This window comes from Narcine bancroftii, chromosome 6 (assembly GCF_036971445.1).
Source record: "Narcine bancroftii isolate sNarBan1 chromosome 6, sNarBan1.hap1, whole genome shotgun sequence".
Classification (NCBI taxonomy): Eukaryota; Metazoa; Chordata; class Chondrichthyes; order Torpediniformes; family Narcinidae; genus Narcine; species Narcine bancroftii.
Genome location: NC_091474.1, coordinates 224,932,905 through 224,951,246, shown reverse-complemented (window position 1 = coordinate 224,951,246; position 18,342 = coordinate 224,932,905). Strand labels below are relative to the sequence as shown.

The 18,342-nt window shown below is 40.2% G+C and overlaps 1 protein-coding gene across 5 annotated transcripts in view; it reads right to left on the bottom strand.

Annotated features, from left to right (window-relative positions):
- LOC138737078 (centrosomal protein cep57l1-like) overlaps positions 1-18,342 on the bottom strand; it is a 54,385-nt gene that overhangs the window by 8,855 nt on the left and 27,188 nt on the right. For 3 of the 5 annotated variants that reach the window (XM_069887543.1, XM_069887547.1, XM_069887544.1), the window contains 5 exons: positions 16,495-16,611; positions 10,257-10,334; positions 3,936-4,028; positions 3,484-3,570; positions 867-1,129 (listed from right to left, as the gene is read on the bottom strand). In XM_069887543.1, coding sequence (XP_069743644.1) covers positions 867-1,129; positions 3,484-3,570; positions 3,936-4,028; positions 10,257-10,334; positions 16,495-16,611 — 638 coding nt within the window. The remainder of the gene's footprint in view (positions 1-866; positions 1,130-3,483; positions 3,571-3,935; positions 4,029-10,256; positions 10,335-16,494; positions 16,612-18,342) is intronic. The other 2 variants (XM_069887545.1, XM_069887546.1) reach the window with 2 other exon arrangements.

Genomic DNA, 18,342 nt, shown 5'->3' with positions numbered 1-18,342 from the left:
AGTGAAACAAAACAAAATACCAGTTGCAACTCATTAATCTATCAAAATATCATTATTTTTCTATGTAACTGTTATAAAATCCTTTGATAACTAATGTTGCTGGAAATTAAAGTTTGAGCACAAAAACCAAGTTCACCATATCCTTCAAGTCAGTGTCCTTTACAAATAAATTAAATAGAATATGCAGGGCAGAAACAGGCTACTCTCACCCCTGCCAATTCGCAATCATCTTGTACTTTAATTACCTTTCAAAAGCATTGGATATCACATTCAAATATTTTTCTTGGTGCAAAGAAGGTTGATGTGCGGGATGAAGGGTGGGGAGGGAAAACCTGATAGTGTTACAAAGAATTATGAATTAGGATACATAATAGGGAAATTGTCATCATGGCAAAGTTACTAAGAGCATAGGTCAGGAAATGGAAGAAGAAAGAATATTTTTACTTAGATAATGGTTGGCATTTGAAGGATCGTGGAAGTAGAAACTGTCATAACACTCAAGTTTCTTATGAGAGCTTGAATCTCCAAGGAATAGAAGGTGATACACTAAATGCTGGGAAGTGAGACGAGTATGGCTATTTGATGTCAGCGTGGAGAGAGTTGGCCAAAGGGCTGTGCTGTGCTGTGATTCTATGATTACAACCAAATCAAAATACAAATTTAGCATTAGCAATGAAAATGCAAACTTCATCTGCAGCAGAAAAAAGGGAGTGAAAAGGAGTGACTAGAAATCAAAGACTGTTCAAAGAGGTAATAAAGACAGTTGCTATAAAAGTAATGAAGTCAAAATTTAATTATTTTCCCTCCCCAGTCTTGTATTTTCCCATGCAACCCATCTGTGGACTAGAATGAGATTTCATACTTACAAGCTCATTTGACTCAGTTCATCTTGCAATGCCACAAGGATCTCAGAGAGCTCCTCAGTCAGTGAAGATGGAGAAGAGAATGATACAAACTTCGAGTTTTTTTTATTCACCTTGACATTACCACAAGTCACTGCTCTTAATTTCTTAACAGCTCTTTGATCAGTAAATGTTTGTTGTCTGTCAGAAGTCCTTGTGCTGCTCTGCTTCATCAGGTGGAGGACATTCTGTACATTTGCTGTGACAGAGTGGCTGGAGCTAATAGACTTGAACACAAAAATAGAAAAATAACTAATTATTTTTTAAATGTAATAATTTTCTGAATAAATTTTAGTTTGTTTAGAATGAATTATATTTTGTTAAGGACTTTAATATCAAACATTTCAAAATGCAATGTTTCACTCCAAATTCATCACAGCAAATACTATATATACGTGTGTAATAGTTGGTACCATGCGAAAGTCAACCCCATATTTTTGACCCAAAAATCTAGTATTTTCCATATATTGTAAAAGTCACCCCTGCCCCCTATTTTTGGTCATGACCGCCCACCCACCAGAGATCCCAACAGCCCGAATTTGGACTTTCACCTCGGCCCCAGCAGCTTGCCCATTTGAGCACCTCACACCCTGTCCACAGACTTAACACCCTGCCCGTCCATCAGAGCTCCCGACGCTCTGGCCACCCATCCATCTGAGTTTCCAATGCCCCAACTGCTAACCCTCACCAAAGCCCTGGCTGCCCACACATCCAAGCTCCTGACACCAAGGTTACCCACCCACCACAGCAAAACTCCCCGATCATCGTTCCTCGCCAAGACCCCAGCCACCATCCATCTGAGCTTCTGACACCTCGGCCATGGACTCTTGTCTAGGCCCAGTCCACCTGCCCATCCGAGCTCCCAATGCCCTGAAAGTGAACTTACTAACTGGTCCTGGCTGCCTGCATACCCATCTGAGCTCATTTATTCATTAGACATGGCTGCACAAGCAAAGCTGGCATCTATTACATACCTTTAACAAAACCAATGGTGGTGATGTTGTTGCTATGCCATGAAGGAAGACCCAGAATGCTATTTTATAGAGGTTTCAAGCATTTTAATCCAATAGAGGACAAGGCAATATATTTGTTTTCAAGATGGCGTGTGATAAGGAGGAGCTTGTGGGCTGTATCACCATAAATCTCCTGTCCTTCACAGATTAGGGAAAGCATTGAGGAAAAAGCTGCAGTTTGGGTAGTTCATATTTAAAACAGTTTTGTAGGTGGTGGCACTGAATCCAACATGTTGAATGTGGTGCTGAATATGTGGGCTGTTTTGTCCCAGAAAGGGTCAATCTTCTTGAATGTTGCAGTTGGTATCTTGAAGAATATTCAATTACGCTCCCAATTTATGCTTTGCTGCTGATGCAAGAGGAGTTAGGTGATGATTATTTGTAAAATTTCTGTCACAGAGCTAGGATGATTAGCTTCCAATTACCACAGACGTAAATTTTCAGCGATAACCTCAGGCAGACAAGAAACTTCCCATTAACTGCCCAATGAATTCAATTTATAACAACTTTTTGGCATCATACTTGATCAAATGTGGTCTTCAATGGTGACTTTTTCCTCAATGCAATTCTTTCCATTTACAAACCAAGGACAAAACCAAGTAACATTATTAATAACCTGGTCATCAATATTATCAACATCATCAATCATAATTTTGCCGAAATCTCTGGACAGTTATTGACTTTGCTGAGTGGTTGACAGCTTATAACTGTATTTATAATGGTCTGGTCCATAGTTCAAGTAGATCAGGAATACCAGTCTTCATCGCCACAGATGAGGATTAGGGTCCACTTCCTTTCCCAGTGTGGCCAGCAGTTTCTTTCTGTTACCTGGAGTGAATTGAGCAAATGAAGCCTGGAACCCTCATAGAAAGGTTGAGAACACTCAGCAGTCCTGGCTAGAGGTTTCAATCATTTTTTGCTGGTGTGACCCATGTACCAGGCTCTGGTTTTGCAACAAATGAACATTCATGGAATCTTCTTCCCCTCATTCTCAAGTTATTAAGGAAGACTAGATACAAGACAGTTTTGAAATGATACAATGAATGTGTGATCATGTAACTCCATTTTAAGATTATTCTATCCACTGTTTTCACACATATAGCCCTATGTTACCTCTTCACCAGGGTGATACCTTATTTCTATTACAGGTACATGATCCTTTATCCGAAACTCTTGGGGGACAGTACGAATTTCGGATTTTCCGGATTTTGGAAAGCCCATCCGAATTGTGCTGCCGTATCCACCCCACACCCTCCAGTCGCCCCCAAGCACCGGTCCCTCAGTTGCCTCCCTCAAGCGCCAGTCCATCGGCCGCCCAGCCACCTCCCCCAAGTGCCGGCTACCCGGCCATCTCCTCCAAGCACCGGCTCCTCGGCCACCTCCCCCAAGTGCCGGGCACCTCTCTCCCGACTTACCGGATTTTGGAGCTTTCCAGATTTTAGAAGTCGGGATAAAGGATTGTGTACCTGTATACTAATTTTTATCCCCAAACACTTGGTACATAACGTTACAAGGATTTGACTACATGACAATTTACTTTGGACTTTGTGCAAAAAGAGTTATGAAACCTTGCTCAGAGAACTCACTGTGCCAGCAACAAATGGAAATTTTGCTTGTTCTGGGCGAAGACGAGGACTTTCTCTTTTCATCTCATTCTGCAAAACAAGAGATATCTTGTTAATAACAGTTCAGAGGAACAGACAAAGGCAAACTATTGGTTACAGGCAACCTTTCAGATAATTATTTTTATGTCACAGTTTGCAGTACCAATTTTAAGCCCTTAACAGATCACTTGACTTTGGTAGAACTACTTGCAGGCTTTTGGAAATTTTAAATTTTAAAGCAATTAGTCACAAAGAAAGTTTAATTACAGTTAAAGCCCAAAACCTGGAGATATAAAAATGCAAATGCAATCTTCCACATACAGCATCTTACATTACAAGCAAAAGCTGTGTGAACAACTCTAATTCATGAACTAACAATTGCAATTAACCATTTATAATTTTGATATGCATCCTACCTTCACAATGCATTTTCTTTTCTTCACTTTTGTCTTCTTTTTTGTAGAAGAGGACTTTATATGTATTTGGCTTATTTCAAGACCAGTTTGAAGCTATAAAAGAGATAGAAGAATTTAAAGAAGCCCAAAATGAAAAGCATTGATGCTCTGTTATGCCCAGGGCCAGTGCCAAACTATTTTGTGCCCTAGGCAAGGCCAACTATTTGCATCCCCGCCCAAAAAAAATTGCCAACTTCTATTTTCAAAGACAGATGTTTTGTAAAAAAAATGAAAAACAAAACTTGAAACTGCTAAATGTATTTTAAATTGCAAGAATAAGTAATACATCAATCTTTGATTATCTTTCTCAAATACAAAATAAAATATTTTGGCACACAAATCATTTTGAATTAAAGGCCACTCAGTAGAACGCATCCCTCCGCCAAGGGCAACACAATATTAAAACCTTTTACTTCACACACCTTTAAGTCTATTGTAATGGATTTGTGTTCATCTTCAGTTATAAAATATATATTTCTTTGTAAAGTTAGTTATAGAGTTAAAAATATTTCTGGTGAAGGAATTGTGGGCTGGATACAGGCTCACACATAGGTCACATCACAGTCGTTTTTGGAGTTGACATGTCTTGGAAAGGCAGCACAAATGGAATTGAAGTGGGTCCTAATTGATTCAAAAACAATGGAGTGTTTGCTTTATTAAAAACTGAAGTACTCAAGAAGAACTGCTGAAGGATGTATCTGATTAAATAAAAACAGGTTTTCAGACAGAAATGAAACTGAAACAGTAGTGGTCAGGTCACAGGATTTCAGAGAAATATAAATGAAAGCAGAGACATTTTGAAAGTAGGAGAAATTGAGCCTCCTGTGAAAGACAAGCCCTTTTTCCACTAGCACCCTGTCCCAGGAATTAACTGGGTATTCAAATGACATCATTTCACACTGGGGATTAACCCCCTCTACCCCTACTCACATCCCCTGCACTTGCTAACGCTGGTGTGCTGATAAAACCAGTGGAAAAGGGACAGCAGAAAGTCACCCATTTCCAGGGATGTGTTGTGTTCAGTGGAAAAGCAGTTAGTGTCCCAGTTAAGGATGGATCAGTGGAAATGGCACAAAGGGCTTCCTATCCTGGGACAGAGAACAGCCAATTAACTGGGGTGCCAGTGGAAAAGGGGCTACAGAGCGGTGTTATGGGTATATTATACATTAATATGTCTTTAAAAGAGATAGATTGTGGGGGTTTAGGTCACTTCACAAACAGACAGTAATACTTCACAGAGCTTTGCTCAAGCAAGACAGTCAGGCTCCAAGTGCCTTCGCAAAGACAATGAAACTACTTTGGAAGCAACTTCAGAAGCAGGAATAAAAGGAATATCATCTTTTTAAACATTTTTTTATTTTTCACACTATCAACCATATTAACCAAAATGCACACAAACATTTCCCTCTTGAATATACACAGTGTCATTTTCTCCCCTTTTTCCCCCATCCCTCCTTCCCACCCCCCTCCCTACCCACTAAATGTTCAACATAATCATTACAATAAACCCATTAAACAAGGTCATCACACAATGAAAATAAATAAGAAAATTGTATCATCTACTTTTACACACTGGGTCGGTTCATTTCGTCTTCTTCTCATTCTATCATTTTAGGGGGTGGAGGTCCGCGGTAGGCCCTCTCTGTTGTGTTCCATGTTCGGTTCCCAAATTTGTTCAAATAATGTGACTTTATTTTTTTAAAATTACATGTTATTTTTTCCAATGGAATACATTTATTCATTTCCATGAACCATTGCTGTACTCTCAGGCTCTCTTCTGATTTCCAAGTTGACATTATACATTTTTTTGCTACAGCTAAGGCTATCATAATAAATCTTTTTTGCGCTCCATCCAGTTTGAGGCCTAATTCTTTACTTCTTATATTACTTAGAAGAAAGATCTCTGGATTTTTTGGTATGTTGCTTTTTGTGATTTTATTTAATACCTGATTTAGATCTTCCCAAAACTTTTCCACTTTCTCACATACCCAAATTGCATGTACTGTTGTTCCCGTTTCCTTCTTACAGCAAAAACATCTATCTGATACTGTTGGGTCCCATTTAATTTGGGGCGTGATATATAGCCTGTGTAACCAATTATATTGTATCATGCGTAACCTTGTGTTTATTGTATTTCTCATAGTTCCAGAGCATAGCTTTTAAAGGACTATCATCTTTAAAGCAACAGATATCCACGATCACAAACTGATTCCGGTGCCAGCAATCTGTCTGGTTGCAGTTTTCTGTTCTAAGAAGGATCATGTGGTTTTGCAAGCAGAGAGTGAAAAGACCAAACAAGATTTCTCTAAGAAAAAGAGAGAGTTCTGCAGTAGCATTTGGAGGCTGCAACATGGCAAGCTGGCAGGCATGTTAAAACCCCATTTTGAAGATGGGTTGTGAGTTCTGAGTTCAGCCTGTTGAAAACCCTTGTAGTCCTTACAAGAGGGAATGGCTGGCTAGAGTGTTTCTCCTGAAATAAGGGAAAGAAGAGGAACTCTGTGGTGTCCTGGAAGAAGTTATCATTTGGAAAACCCATGATGGGGCAAGCTTCTTTGGCAAGACACTGAAGTGACTGATCAGAGGAAATCAGTTTGTGTGTCCAATGAGCACAAATCTCTCTCTGAAACTAATGAGAACCTTCCTGAGCAGTAACCATTTACCTTTAAGCACCAGAGCCTAGTGAAAATTCATAAATGTTAAATTCTGTGCACAGTATAAGAATTGCCTGATACAAGTGAACTTGGAGGAGTGAGAAGTGAGATTGGACTGTGAATCAAAGAACTTTTCTGAACTTATACACATTATATACATGTGCGCTTAGAATTAGAAGGGGGTTAAGTTAGGTTTAGTTAAGTCAATAGTAATAACTTAAAACGATCCTGTTTTTATGTTTAAAGTAATTTAAAAGCAGCTTTTGTTTAAGAAACCATTTGTCTTGGTGAATTTCTATTGCTGCTGGATTTAGGGGTCCTCTGAACTCATTACAGGGGTAAAAAGGTAGTCTTTGGAAAGAGAAGAAGAAGCTGTTCTTTATTGTATGATCCTTATTATAGGAGATACACAACACAAGTGGCTTTTAAATAAGTTAGACCACTTCCAACTGCTTTATTAAAAGAGGCAGCCTCTGTTTGAAGAGAATCCCTCTGAAAGACAACTCATCAAGAGACATGTGAGTTTAAAGAGATCTGAAGGTACAATGTTTAAAAGTGCTTCATAATTACTTCTGAACTCCAATTTAAAAGGATCCTCAAAGTTCAACAAGATGCTTGAAACTTTAAAATTGACTTTTTCCAGAATCAAATTTAATTACACACATAAATACATTTGCACATAGTGGGTTTTAAGATATAGTTAAGTTTAGAGACAAGTAAGAAATATTATGTTATTAACAGTTTAATAAAAACTCTTATTTTGAATTTAGCAGTGTCTGGTGAATTTTCCATTGCTGTTCCTTTGTTAGTACTAATAAGATTTTATTGATTCATAACAAAATATATTTTCCAGTGTCCATTTTTTTTTAAACACAGGAATGATGCAGTATGAAAATGCTCCTTTGGCCCATAAAGTTTGCTGTGACTTTCCTGTAATCATTTTTACAAATCTATGCTATTCCCTTTTTTTAAATATTTTCTCACATTTCTATCATTTCCCCCAGATTCTACAACTCACTTACACTCTACAGCAATGGCCAATAATCTACCTGCCCACATCTTGTGCTGACTGGTTGCATCATGCCCTGGTATGGTGGCACCAATATCTTCAAGCAGAAAGCTCTGCAAAAGGTAGTGGACACAGCCCAGGACATCACAGGCAAAATCTCCCCACCATCAAGAAAATCTACCTGGAATCTTGCCAACAGTGAGTGGCAGCAATCATCAAGGATTGACTCCATCCAGGACATGCTCTGTTCTCGCAAATGCCATCAGGAAAGAGGTATAGGTGCCGCAAGGTTCAGGAATAGTTGCTATCCCTCCACCATCAGACTCTTAAACAGTAGACTCAACCAGAGATTCGTTTTGGGACTCTTTGCAGATTATTTATTACAGAATTTTTTAATATGTATTTGCACAGTCAGTTTGTTTACATTTCTTTCTTTCATATATGCATCTTTATCTTGAGTATAGTTTATACTATCAATAAGTCAAAATTCTGTTTGGCCCACGGGAAAAAGAATCTCAGGGTTGTAGGTGATGTCATGTGTACAGTTTGACAATAAATTTGAATTTGAACTTGAAATTACAGGGTTGTTGGTGTGGATACTTCAACTTTCTTAATATTAATGGGTAGCTTCTCAATTCAAGAGAGATAGATGGGACAGAATTTGTCAGGTCTGTCTAAGGAAATTCAGACCTCAGTTATACAAAGAGACCTAGGTGTCCTTGTGCAGGGAAACCTAAAAGTTAATGACCTGGTGAAATTGGTAGTGAGGAAAGCGAATGCTATGTGGGCATTCATTTCAAGAGGAATAGTGTACAAGAGTAAAGAGGTGTTGATGAGACTCTATGGGGCTCATTTGGAGTACTGTGTGTAGGTTTGGGCCCCCTATCTTAGAAAGGATGTGATGTTGTTGGAGAGGGTGCAGAGGTGATTGACTAGGATGATTCCCGGAATGCAAGGGCTAATGTATGAGGAGCGTTTGGCTGCTCTTGGGTTGTATTCAGTGGATTATAGGAGAATGAGAGGAGATCTCATAGAGACATTTCATATTTTGAATAGGGTGGATGCGGGTAAGATGTTTCCCCTGATGGGTGAATCGTGGACAAGGGGTCATAGTCTGAAAATTAGAGGTTATCCATATAAAACAGAGATTAGGAAGAACCTCTTTAGCCAAGGGTCGTGGATCTGTGGAACTCACTGCCGCATACAGCAGTGGAAGCTAGATCACTGGGAGCATTTAAACAAGAAATAGACAAGTATCTCATTAGTGAGGGCATCAAGGGATTTAGGGAAAAGGCTGGAAATTGGAACTAGTGTAGAGTAGCTTAGTGTAGATTTACAGAACAGACTCGATGGGCCTAGTGGCCTGCTTCTGTTCCTTTGTCTTGTGATCTTGTGATTCCAGACACAGTATGTGGACCAGCCAACCAGAAAAGAGGCCATATTGGATCTAGTACTGGATAATGAACCTGGTGACAGCGACCACATCTCATTAGGCAGGAACAAATTGGGAACAGATGTTCTCAGGGAAAAGTATAGAAGTAAAGTGGTGGATGTTTAGGGACCACCTATGCAGGGTTCTGGATAGGTTTGTCCCACTGAGACAAGGAAAAGATTATAGGATAAGAAAACCTGGCTGACAAAATAAAGGAGAGACAGCTAGTTAAGAGGAAGAAGGAAGAATACACAAGGTTTTGGAAGCAAAAGTCAGGAAGGGCTCATGAGAATTATATGATGGACAGGAAAATACTTAAGAAAGGTCTTAGGAGAGCTAGAATGGGCACGACAGGCCTTGGCAAGTAGAATTAAGAAAAACCTCAAGGTATTCTATGCATACGTGAAGAACAAAAAGATGACTAGTGTGAAGGTCGGGCTGGAGGAAGGGAAGATCCAAAATGAATACTTTGCTTCATTGTTCACCAGAGAAAGGGAGCTTGCTCAATGTGAGATCAGTATAGAGCAAGCTTATGTGCTGGAGCATGTTAAGGTTTTTAAAAAAAGAGGAAGTGCTGGATCTTCTTAAAAACATTCTGATTGACAAGTCCCTGGGACCAGAAGAGATGTATCCAAGGTTACTACAGGAAGCAAGGGGAGAGATTGCTGGGGCGTTGGCAATAATCTTTGCATCCACAGGGGAGGTACTGAAATATTGGAGAATAGCAAATGCAGTTCCCTTGTTTAAAAAAAGGTAATAGAGAGAATCCTGGGAATTTTAAATCAGTGGTGGGCAAACTATTGGAGAGGATTCTTAGGGACAGAATTTGTGAGTATTTACAGAAGCAGTCTTCTCAGGGATAGTCATCATGACTTAGAAGGGCAGATCAATGCCTCAAACCTAAGTGAAATTTTTGAGGGAGTGACAAAATAAATTGATGAAGGTAGAACAATAAATGTGCTATATATTAATTTTAGTAAGGCATATGGCAAGGTCCCACATGAAAGACTAATTCAAAAAGTCATGAGGCATGGAATCCATGGCTGTGTGGATTCAAAATTGGCTCACCTGCAGAAAGCAGAGGGTGGTAGTAGTAGTGTCAGGGTTAAGCTTGGGAGGCGAGGGATAATGGAAATTGGAGAATTTGTCAATTCATAGGATTACATTGCCTTCAAAGCCACGTCACTCACCTGAGCTGCTTTGTCTTGGATCAGTTTACGCTGATGTTCTTCTTCTTGAAGTTTCCGTTGAAGTTCATTAATTTTACTCTAAAATTGAATCACATTTACAAATTAAAGTGTATTTAATCCAAAGAAATATCAGATATTTCTTCTTCTTTCTCTTCTTCTTTGGCTTGGCTTCACGGACAAAGATTTATGGAGGGGTAATGTCCACGTCAGCTGCAGGCTCATTTGTGGCTGACAAGTCCGAAGCGGGACAGGCAGACACGGTTGCAGCGGTTGCAAGGGAAAATTGGTTGGTTGGGGTTGGGTGTTGGGTTTTTCCTCCTTTGTCTTTTGACAGTGAGGTGGGCTCTGCGGTCTTCTTCAAAGGAGGTTGCTGCCCGCTGAACTGTGAGGCACCAAGATGCACGGTTTGAGGCGAGATCAGCCCACTGGCGATGGTCAATGTGGCAGGCACCAAGAGCTTTCTTTAAGCAGTCCTTTACAATGAAGAAATTACCTTTGAAATCACTATAAAATTAGGACAAATTGACTGTTCACAATTCTTATATCACGTGAGTGCAGGATATCTTGGCAGTGGGTAACTGAATGAAAACTATACAACATTTTCTCGATCTTTTTCTTCAACCTCCAACACCTAACTTTTAGAATCTCATATTGTAATGATTATATTTGAATCACAGATTAAAGTTCCATAGTTTAAAGTTATTGCCACAAATTTTCAAGGAGACATTCTCACTGATAAAATTATTATAGCAATAGTTGAGTGGTAATTGAGAGTTACTGGCATAGGATTTCAAGTAGTTTGAGATCAAATACTTTTACACAAGAAAATCGGTGAAAACTGTGATTGTAGCTTGCACAATTTGTGTAAACTGACAGCAAATACTACTACTTTCTGACTGCCTGATAAAACTTTTTTTTACTTGATTGGAAGGTGTTCTAAGAGATTGGATATACAGGAATTGATTAGGGATTGTGAACATTGCTTTGTGCATTGTAGGTCTTGTTTAACCAATCTTAGTGAGTTTATCGAGGTTATCAGAAAAGTTGAAGGAAAGGCTGTGGATGTTGTCTACATGGACTTTAGTAAGGCCTTTGACAAGGTCCAGCCTATATAGCAGTTGATGAGGAGCCAGGAGAGTCGCTGGAAAAACTGTTAGTAACAGCAGTTTAAACTTAAATTAATTTATTTAGACATGTAGAGGCTAGGAATACCAGAGGGTTAAGTGCTTATTTATTTATTTGTATGTGTAGAAAGGCTAGGACTAGCAGAGTTTTAAAGGACTATTTATTTATTTAGACATGTAGGGACTAAGGTCGGGGAGGGGCCTAGTGCACAGGTTTAAAAAGGGCAGGACAGCTTACCTTGTTTTTCAGTTGGTTTACCATTTAGGAATAAATATTTAAGTGATATATTAGTGTTAAGTGTTGAGGCAGTGATTGGATTATTGGCTCCAGGTGTGAAGAATTGAGAAAATTGTCTAGAGCTGCACAGTAGCTGTGTTCATAGACTTAGGCATTACCTAAAAGGAGGAACAGGCCTAGGAGTGGTGAATTAAAGTGGCATTAAAATTGCCCCTCTTTGTCGAGAAGCAACTGAGGATAGCTGCTGTTTGAATCTAAGAAGACAAGCCTAATCAAAAGAGTTTTCATACAAAATTAATGGAGTCAGCTAGGGCTGTGGGAGATCTGGGAAGGTATACTTGTCCCAGACAACCACACCTTCAGGAAGAGCATTTAGCTCCAGCTACTTACTGACCGAGTTTGGCAACTGGAGCTGGATAAAGAGGCAGTCATCAAGAAGGATTACAGGGAGGTAGTCACCCCAAATAGACAGAGTACAGATAGCCAGGTGACTGTCAGGGGAGGAAAAAGGAAGGCACGGGTAGTGCAGATTATCCTTGTGGACGCTTCTACCAACAACAGGTATGCAGTTTTGGATACTGTTGGTGGGGAGGATCTACTAGGGACAAGTCGAGGTGGTCAAGTCTCCAGCACAGAGGCTGGCACCTCAGCTCAAAAAGGAAGGGCTGAGGAGAACCTTAGTAATAGGGGACCAGTTGGTTAGGAGGACAGACAGGAAGTTTGTTGGAATGTATCAAGACTCCTAGTTGCGATTTGTTGCCTCCCAGGAGCCAGGGTCAGGAATGCCTCAGATCGACTCCACGGCATTCTGGAAGGGGAGCAGCTGGATGTTGTGGTCCACATGGGGACCAATGGCATAGATAGGAGTAGAGATGAGGTCCTCGAGGAAATTTAGGAAGTTAAAAGACAGGACCTCAAGGATGGTAATCTCCGGATTCCTGCCTGTGCCACGGTACTAATAGAAAGTTATGGGTGATGAATGTGTGGCTGAAGAGTTGGTGCAGGGGGCAGGGCTTCAGATTTCTAGATCATCGAGGTCACTTCTGGGGAAGATCAGACCTCTATAAAATGGATGGGCTGCACCTGAACTGGAAGGGGAAAAATATTCTGGCAGGAGGGTTTGCTAGAGCTTTTGGGAAGGGTTTAAACTAGTTTGGCCAGGGGGTGGGAATCAGATCGTGAATGCTGAGACTAGGGTAGTAGGACAAAAGCAGGATGCTACGAGTTCTATGTTGAGGAAAGACAGGAAGGGGGAAAATCATAAATGCAACCAGTCATAAAGGTTGAAATGTGTCTATTTCAACACTAGGAGTATAAGGAATAAAGGGGATAAACTTGGAGCTTGGATCAGTACATGGAACTATGATGTTTTAGCCATTTCTGAAATCTGGCTGGAGGAAGGACAGGATTGGATGATGCAGGTACTAGGTTATAGTTGAATTTTTTTTTTTAAAAAGATGGAAGAGTAGCATTGCTGTTTAAGGCTAGTATCACAGCTGTACAGAAGGAGAACACTGCAGAACGTGAGTCCACTGAGTATGGGTGGAAATCAGAAATAAGAAGGGAGCAATCACTGTGCTGGGAGTAGACTATAGACCCCCATATGATCTCCTGGATACTGAGGAACAGATAAGCAGGCAGATTTTAGAATGGTGCAGGAAATACAAGATTGTAGTCATGGGAGATTTTAACTTCCCCAACATTGACATGGACCTCCTGTCTGCAAAGGGGATAGATGGGGCTGAATTTGTTGGGTGTGTTCAAGAAGGATTCAGGCCAATGAGAGGAGAGGCCATACTGGATCTGGTGCTGGGTAACGAACCAGGCTAAATGGTAGACCTCTTGGTGGGAGAGCACTTTGGTGAGAGTGATCACAATTCCCTTAGCTTCCATATAGCTACAGAAAAAGACAAACTCAGGTTAAATAGGAAAGTGATTAACTGGGGTGTAATGATATGTATATACTGCTGGCCTGCCCACTGATGACTTGACACCATGTAACCTCTCCCCCTGTGACCTGGCCAGAAGTTGATACACAGTATCAATGACTCTAAAGACTGAGTGAGGAACGATAGGTTTTAATACAGATGAGATTTCGGCTGGCCCAACTCCATGCACTGGAATGAATTCTCCATGATGAATTCTCAGTCATTTGAAAATTCAGACCAGAGAAATCTTTCATGAGTATTCTGAAGAGACTGCATTTTCAGGATCTAGAACATTGGAAGGTACAAAATGTAATCCCATTATTTACAGGAATGGAAGTCATGCAACTAAAATTCTCAATTCCCTTGTGATGTATCTACCACTTAATTGAAATGTATGACACTAGTTAAAATGAGCTCTTCCAAGTTGTTTCAGTCAAGTCTTTCTTAATGCCAGCATCCTTATTGAAGCCAATTTTCCACAAATGCAAAGGATTTTTGCAGTATTATCAGCAAACAAACAGAATTTAACTCTAATCATTTAGGACACTGCATTTAATGACTGGATCATAGTTCCTTTCTGTGAAAACTCATTGATGCAATTTCCCCAAAGAAAACACTTGGATGTTGACCCCATGCAAAATCTCAATGCTTATAGTGTTTTGAGAAATATAACTGCTAAGCTAATAGAAATGTTCAAATACATCCAAGGTCTGTTTCTTGATGATAATTGGTGGTGGTCATGTTGTCTCAAGGCAAGGTGACAGAGCACTAGTCTTTGTGACATTAACCAAGAACAGATTCAGGTCTCCCATAACAACAACCCTGTTATTTCAAGTTCAAATTCAAATTTATCGTTAGAGCACATACATAATATCACATACAACCCTGAAATTCTTTTTTTCCTGTGGGCAAGGCAGAATTACTACTTATTGGTAATACAAAAAACTGTACATAATGTACAAATTTTAAATTTAAATTAAATTTTTAAAATTTGGACATACAGCACAGTAATAGGGCGATTTGGCCTACCACTCTGTACTGCCAATTTATACTCCTAGTACATTTTGAACTCCGGTGGGTGAAAACCGGAGCCCACAGGGAAAACCAATGTAGAAATGGGGAGAATGTACAAACTCCTTACAGTCAGCATGGGATTCAAACCCTGGTCCAGATTGCTGGCACTGCAAAGGCATTGGACTAACCACGACACCAACTGTGCACGTGTAAACAAATAAAGAAATGTAAACAAACTGACTAATAGATTTTTTTTTAAATCAATAAAGTGCAAAATAAGAATCCTTAAATGAATCCCTAATTGAGTTTGTTGTTAAGGAGTCTGATGGTAGTAGCTGTTCCTGAAACTGGTGGTTTGAATCTTTCCTGATGGTAGCACCGAGAACAGAGCATGTGCTGGGTGGTGTGGATCCTTGATCATTGCTACTGCTCTCTGATAGTAGCGATCCCTGTAGACGTTCTTAATGGTGGGGAGGAATTTTCCTGTCATGTCCTGGACTATGTCCACTATCTTTTAGAGGGGTTTACATTCTGGGGTATTGGTGACCCCATACTAACAACACCTCCTCCTCCTTAATATCAATATTCCCCAGAAAATCAATAATCCTCCCTAATCACAGCCAAGATCACAAGGAACCACCATCATTCTAGTCACAACCTCTTCTTACGTCTACTTCTGGGAAGAAGGGAGCCCGAAACCCAGCACCTCTAGGTTCAAATATATTCCACCCCCCCCCCACCCCCACCCCCACCCCAACAGCTATCAGGCTCTTAAACACCCCTTTACTATTCTAATCATTAACTATTCCAGCACCAAAAACAGATCTGTATGCATTGCTGAAACACCATTTTTTTTTCTTGTACTGATTGTAACTGAAGGCTTATTATCTTTTATATTTATTGGATCTTTCCACACTGCAGCAATTTAATGTAATTCTCTGATGCCTTTATAACGAAAAAAAAACCTGTTTAGCTGCAGCAAGTAAGAATTTCAAAATGCCTACGCACTGTACATTGACATACACAAGTACAATAAATTCATTATCGTTAATCTCACCATCATTCAGATCCTCCTTGGTGAATGCTGGTGTGAAGTAATCATGTAGAACCTCACCCAGTGGCTCCAGGCATACATTCCCTCTACTGTCCTGACCTACCCTTTCCCTCGATACCACTTTGCTTCTAATACATGTACAAAATATCTTGGGATTCTCCCTACTTGCCAAGGATACTTCATGATCCTTTTAAGCCCCCCCAATTCCTTTTTCAACTTTTTATATTCCTCAAGGGCCTTGTCTGATTTCAACCTATTAAACCTTACATGTTTCCTTTTCATTTTTGAATAAACTTACAATATTTCTTGTCATCCAAGGTACCCAAATTTTGCCATTTTTATTTTTCATCCCCACAATAACATGCTGATCCTTAACTCTCGACATTTGAAAGACTTCCATGTCTGATGCAGATTTACCCTCAAGTAGCTACTCCCAAGCTATTCCTCCCCCCTCCCCAGTTCCTGCCAAATACTATTCCCAAAATTTGATCACCTGACAGTCCTATTTCCTAATGCAAGATAGAGTATAATTGGGCTGTCTACATACATACAAGAAACCCTCCCAGATACACTAAACTTTGACCCATTACACTAAAGGATCCTAATCAATATTAGAGAAATTAAAAATTGCCCACTATAATTAGTCCTCTTGTTTCTATAATAAGCTGCCTATTCAAGCTCCTTCTGGCTACTTACTTAAATGTATTTTAGCAAGACTAACTAACCATTTTAAAATGATTGAATTATCCCTATTTCCCTTCTTGAACAAAAGAACACTGGCTACTCTCCAGTTCTCCAGACCTCACTTGAAGCCTGAATGACGAGAAAGTTAGAAATGTGATTCTTTCACAATAAATTTTTGATTTTTATTACAACTTACTTCAGCTCTGGTTTGTGTTGCATTAATTTTTAAGCATTCTTGTTCGAGGATTTTCAATTTTTCAAGCTTTGATTGCAGCACTGTGTGATCCCAGTGTCTATCCATCTGCAGCGAGGCCTGTAGATGAATACCAGTTATTTACTACTATAAAGTAAAACCAATTAAAATTGGTGCAATGTAACATGTTCAAGGTACGATGGCATATCAAGGTGCCTCTTCCAGACATTATTTTTTAAAAATCCATGTCATACAAAACTATTCAAGAAGCTGACCAAGGTCAGGTCAGAGATGGGTTTCAAGGAACATCCTTTTCTACTTATGCCCATCTCTAGCTGCCACTGAGAAGATCTTAAAATGTTGCATTTCTTCTGGAGAAGCTAATCCCCAATACAGTTGGGTATAAAATTCCAGGACTTGGACATAATGACAATGAAGATGATGCAATATTTTCAAAACAATGACGTAAGCCACTCATCCTCTCAACCTTCTTGTAAATCAATTAGATCTGGTTGCAAACTAAACTTGGAAGGGAATCTCAGCCCACCCATTTTCTTTGGTGATAGAAGCTGTGGATTCAGCCAAATTGAGAAGCAACGGTGCGTTTTCTAGATGGTACACAATGCAGCAATAGTCAGTGGTAGATTAACCATTAGGCTCACTAGACTGAAGCCCAGGGGCTCGGAAGGTAAGAGGGCCTGTCAAACAGCAATAGAAATAAGAGATACAATAGAAATGTTATTTTAACAATGCCAAAGGGAACTAAGCCACAATATCAAAAATATTTTAAAATTGCAACAACTTGTAGCTTTCAACTCTCCTGTTGATTGGCTTTCACCTATTCAATGAAATCAAAAAACAATGAGCCTGCTCAGGGCAGCAGCTCAATGCAGGATCAATGGCTGTTTTTATTACCCATAATCCAACAGACAGCAGGAACTGCTCTGCCTATGCCAGCGCAAGGGAAATGCGCAACCTGTGGTTGCCTGTCTTCTATCTGTAACTACGCACTCAATTGTCTTTATAATGTTAAATCCAACAATTGTAATCACAATGCAGGTAACTATAAATATCCCATACACTTCAGGAAATGTTATTTTCTATTCAAATACAATTGCACGGGGGTGGGATGTGGGAGTACTGGAAAACTAATGTTTGATCTGATTTAGCCTTCATGTATGTATAGTGCTTCTTTGAAATAAATACAAGATAAAATCCACTCAGATCATGGGCCAAGGACTCGAACATGTCCCATCTCCTCTCTGCGTATGCACATGAAAGCACCATGCGAATGTATTCTCTGAAATGGACAGTGGATTATCAATGTGGTGTTCCCTGTTGGACCCTCCCTCCGTCCTTCCCATTGGCCTGACTGGCGCCAAGCTCGCTTTCCATTGACTCGCTGCCCGGTCAATCATCAGGCAGCCAATGATCGGCATCCACTGTCAGGCTATGCCACACAAAGCCTGGGCAGAGCAGTAGGCAGGTGAGGGAGTGGAAGAAGAAGCAGCATCATGTGCTATTGCACCGTCTCCAGTACTGTCACATCTCAGAGTGGGGCCACCACTCAGCCCTGCAAAATAGCAGCCCGGCCTTAAAATGTGTTTGCGCCGCCGAGCAGGGAGGGATTGAAGGAGCCGGATGTGGATCAGAAACAATGAAGATGCAGGATGGCTGTGGGGTCAGAGCCTCAAGGTGATGGAGCCATGGTGGCTGTCAAGTTGCATCATTTAGCATTGATTGGTCTGGAAGAAGTGGCACTAGAGAGGCATCTGCAGGTACAGCCTGGGGAAGGGGGTCAGCAGGGATAAGGTGGAGGTGGGTGGGGGGGAACAGGGAATTGGTGCATTG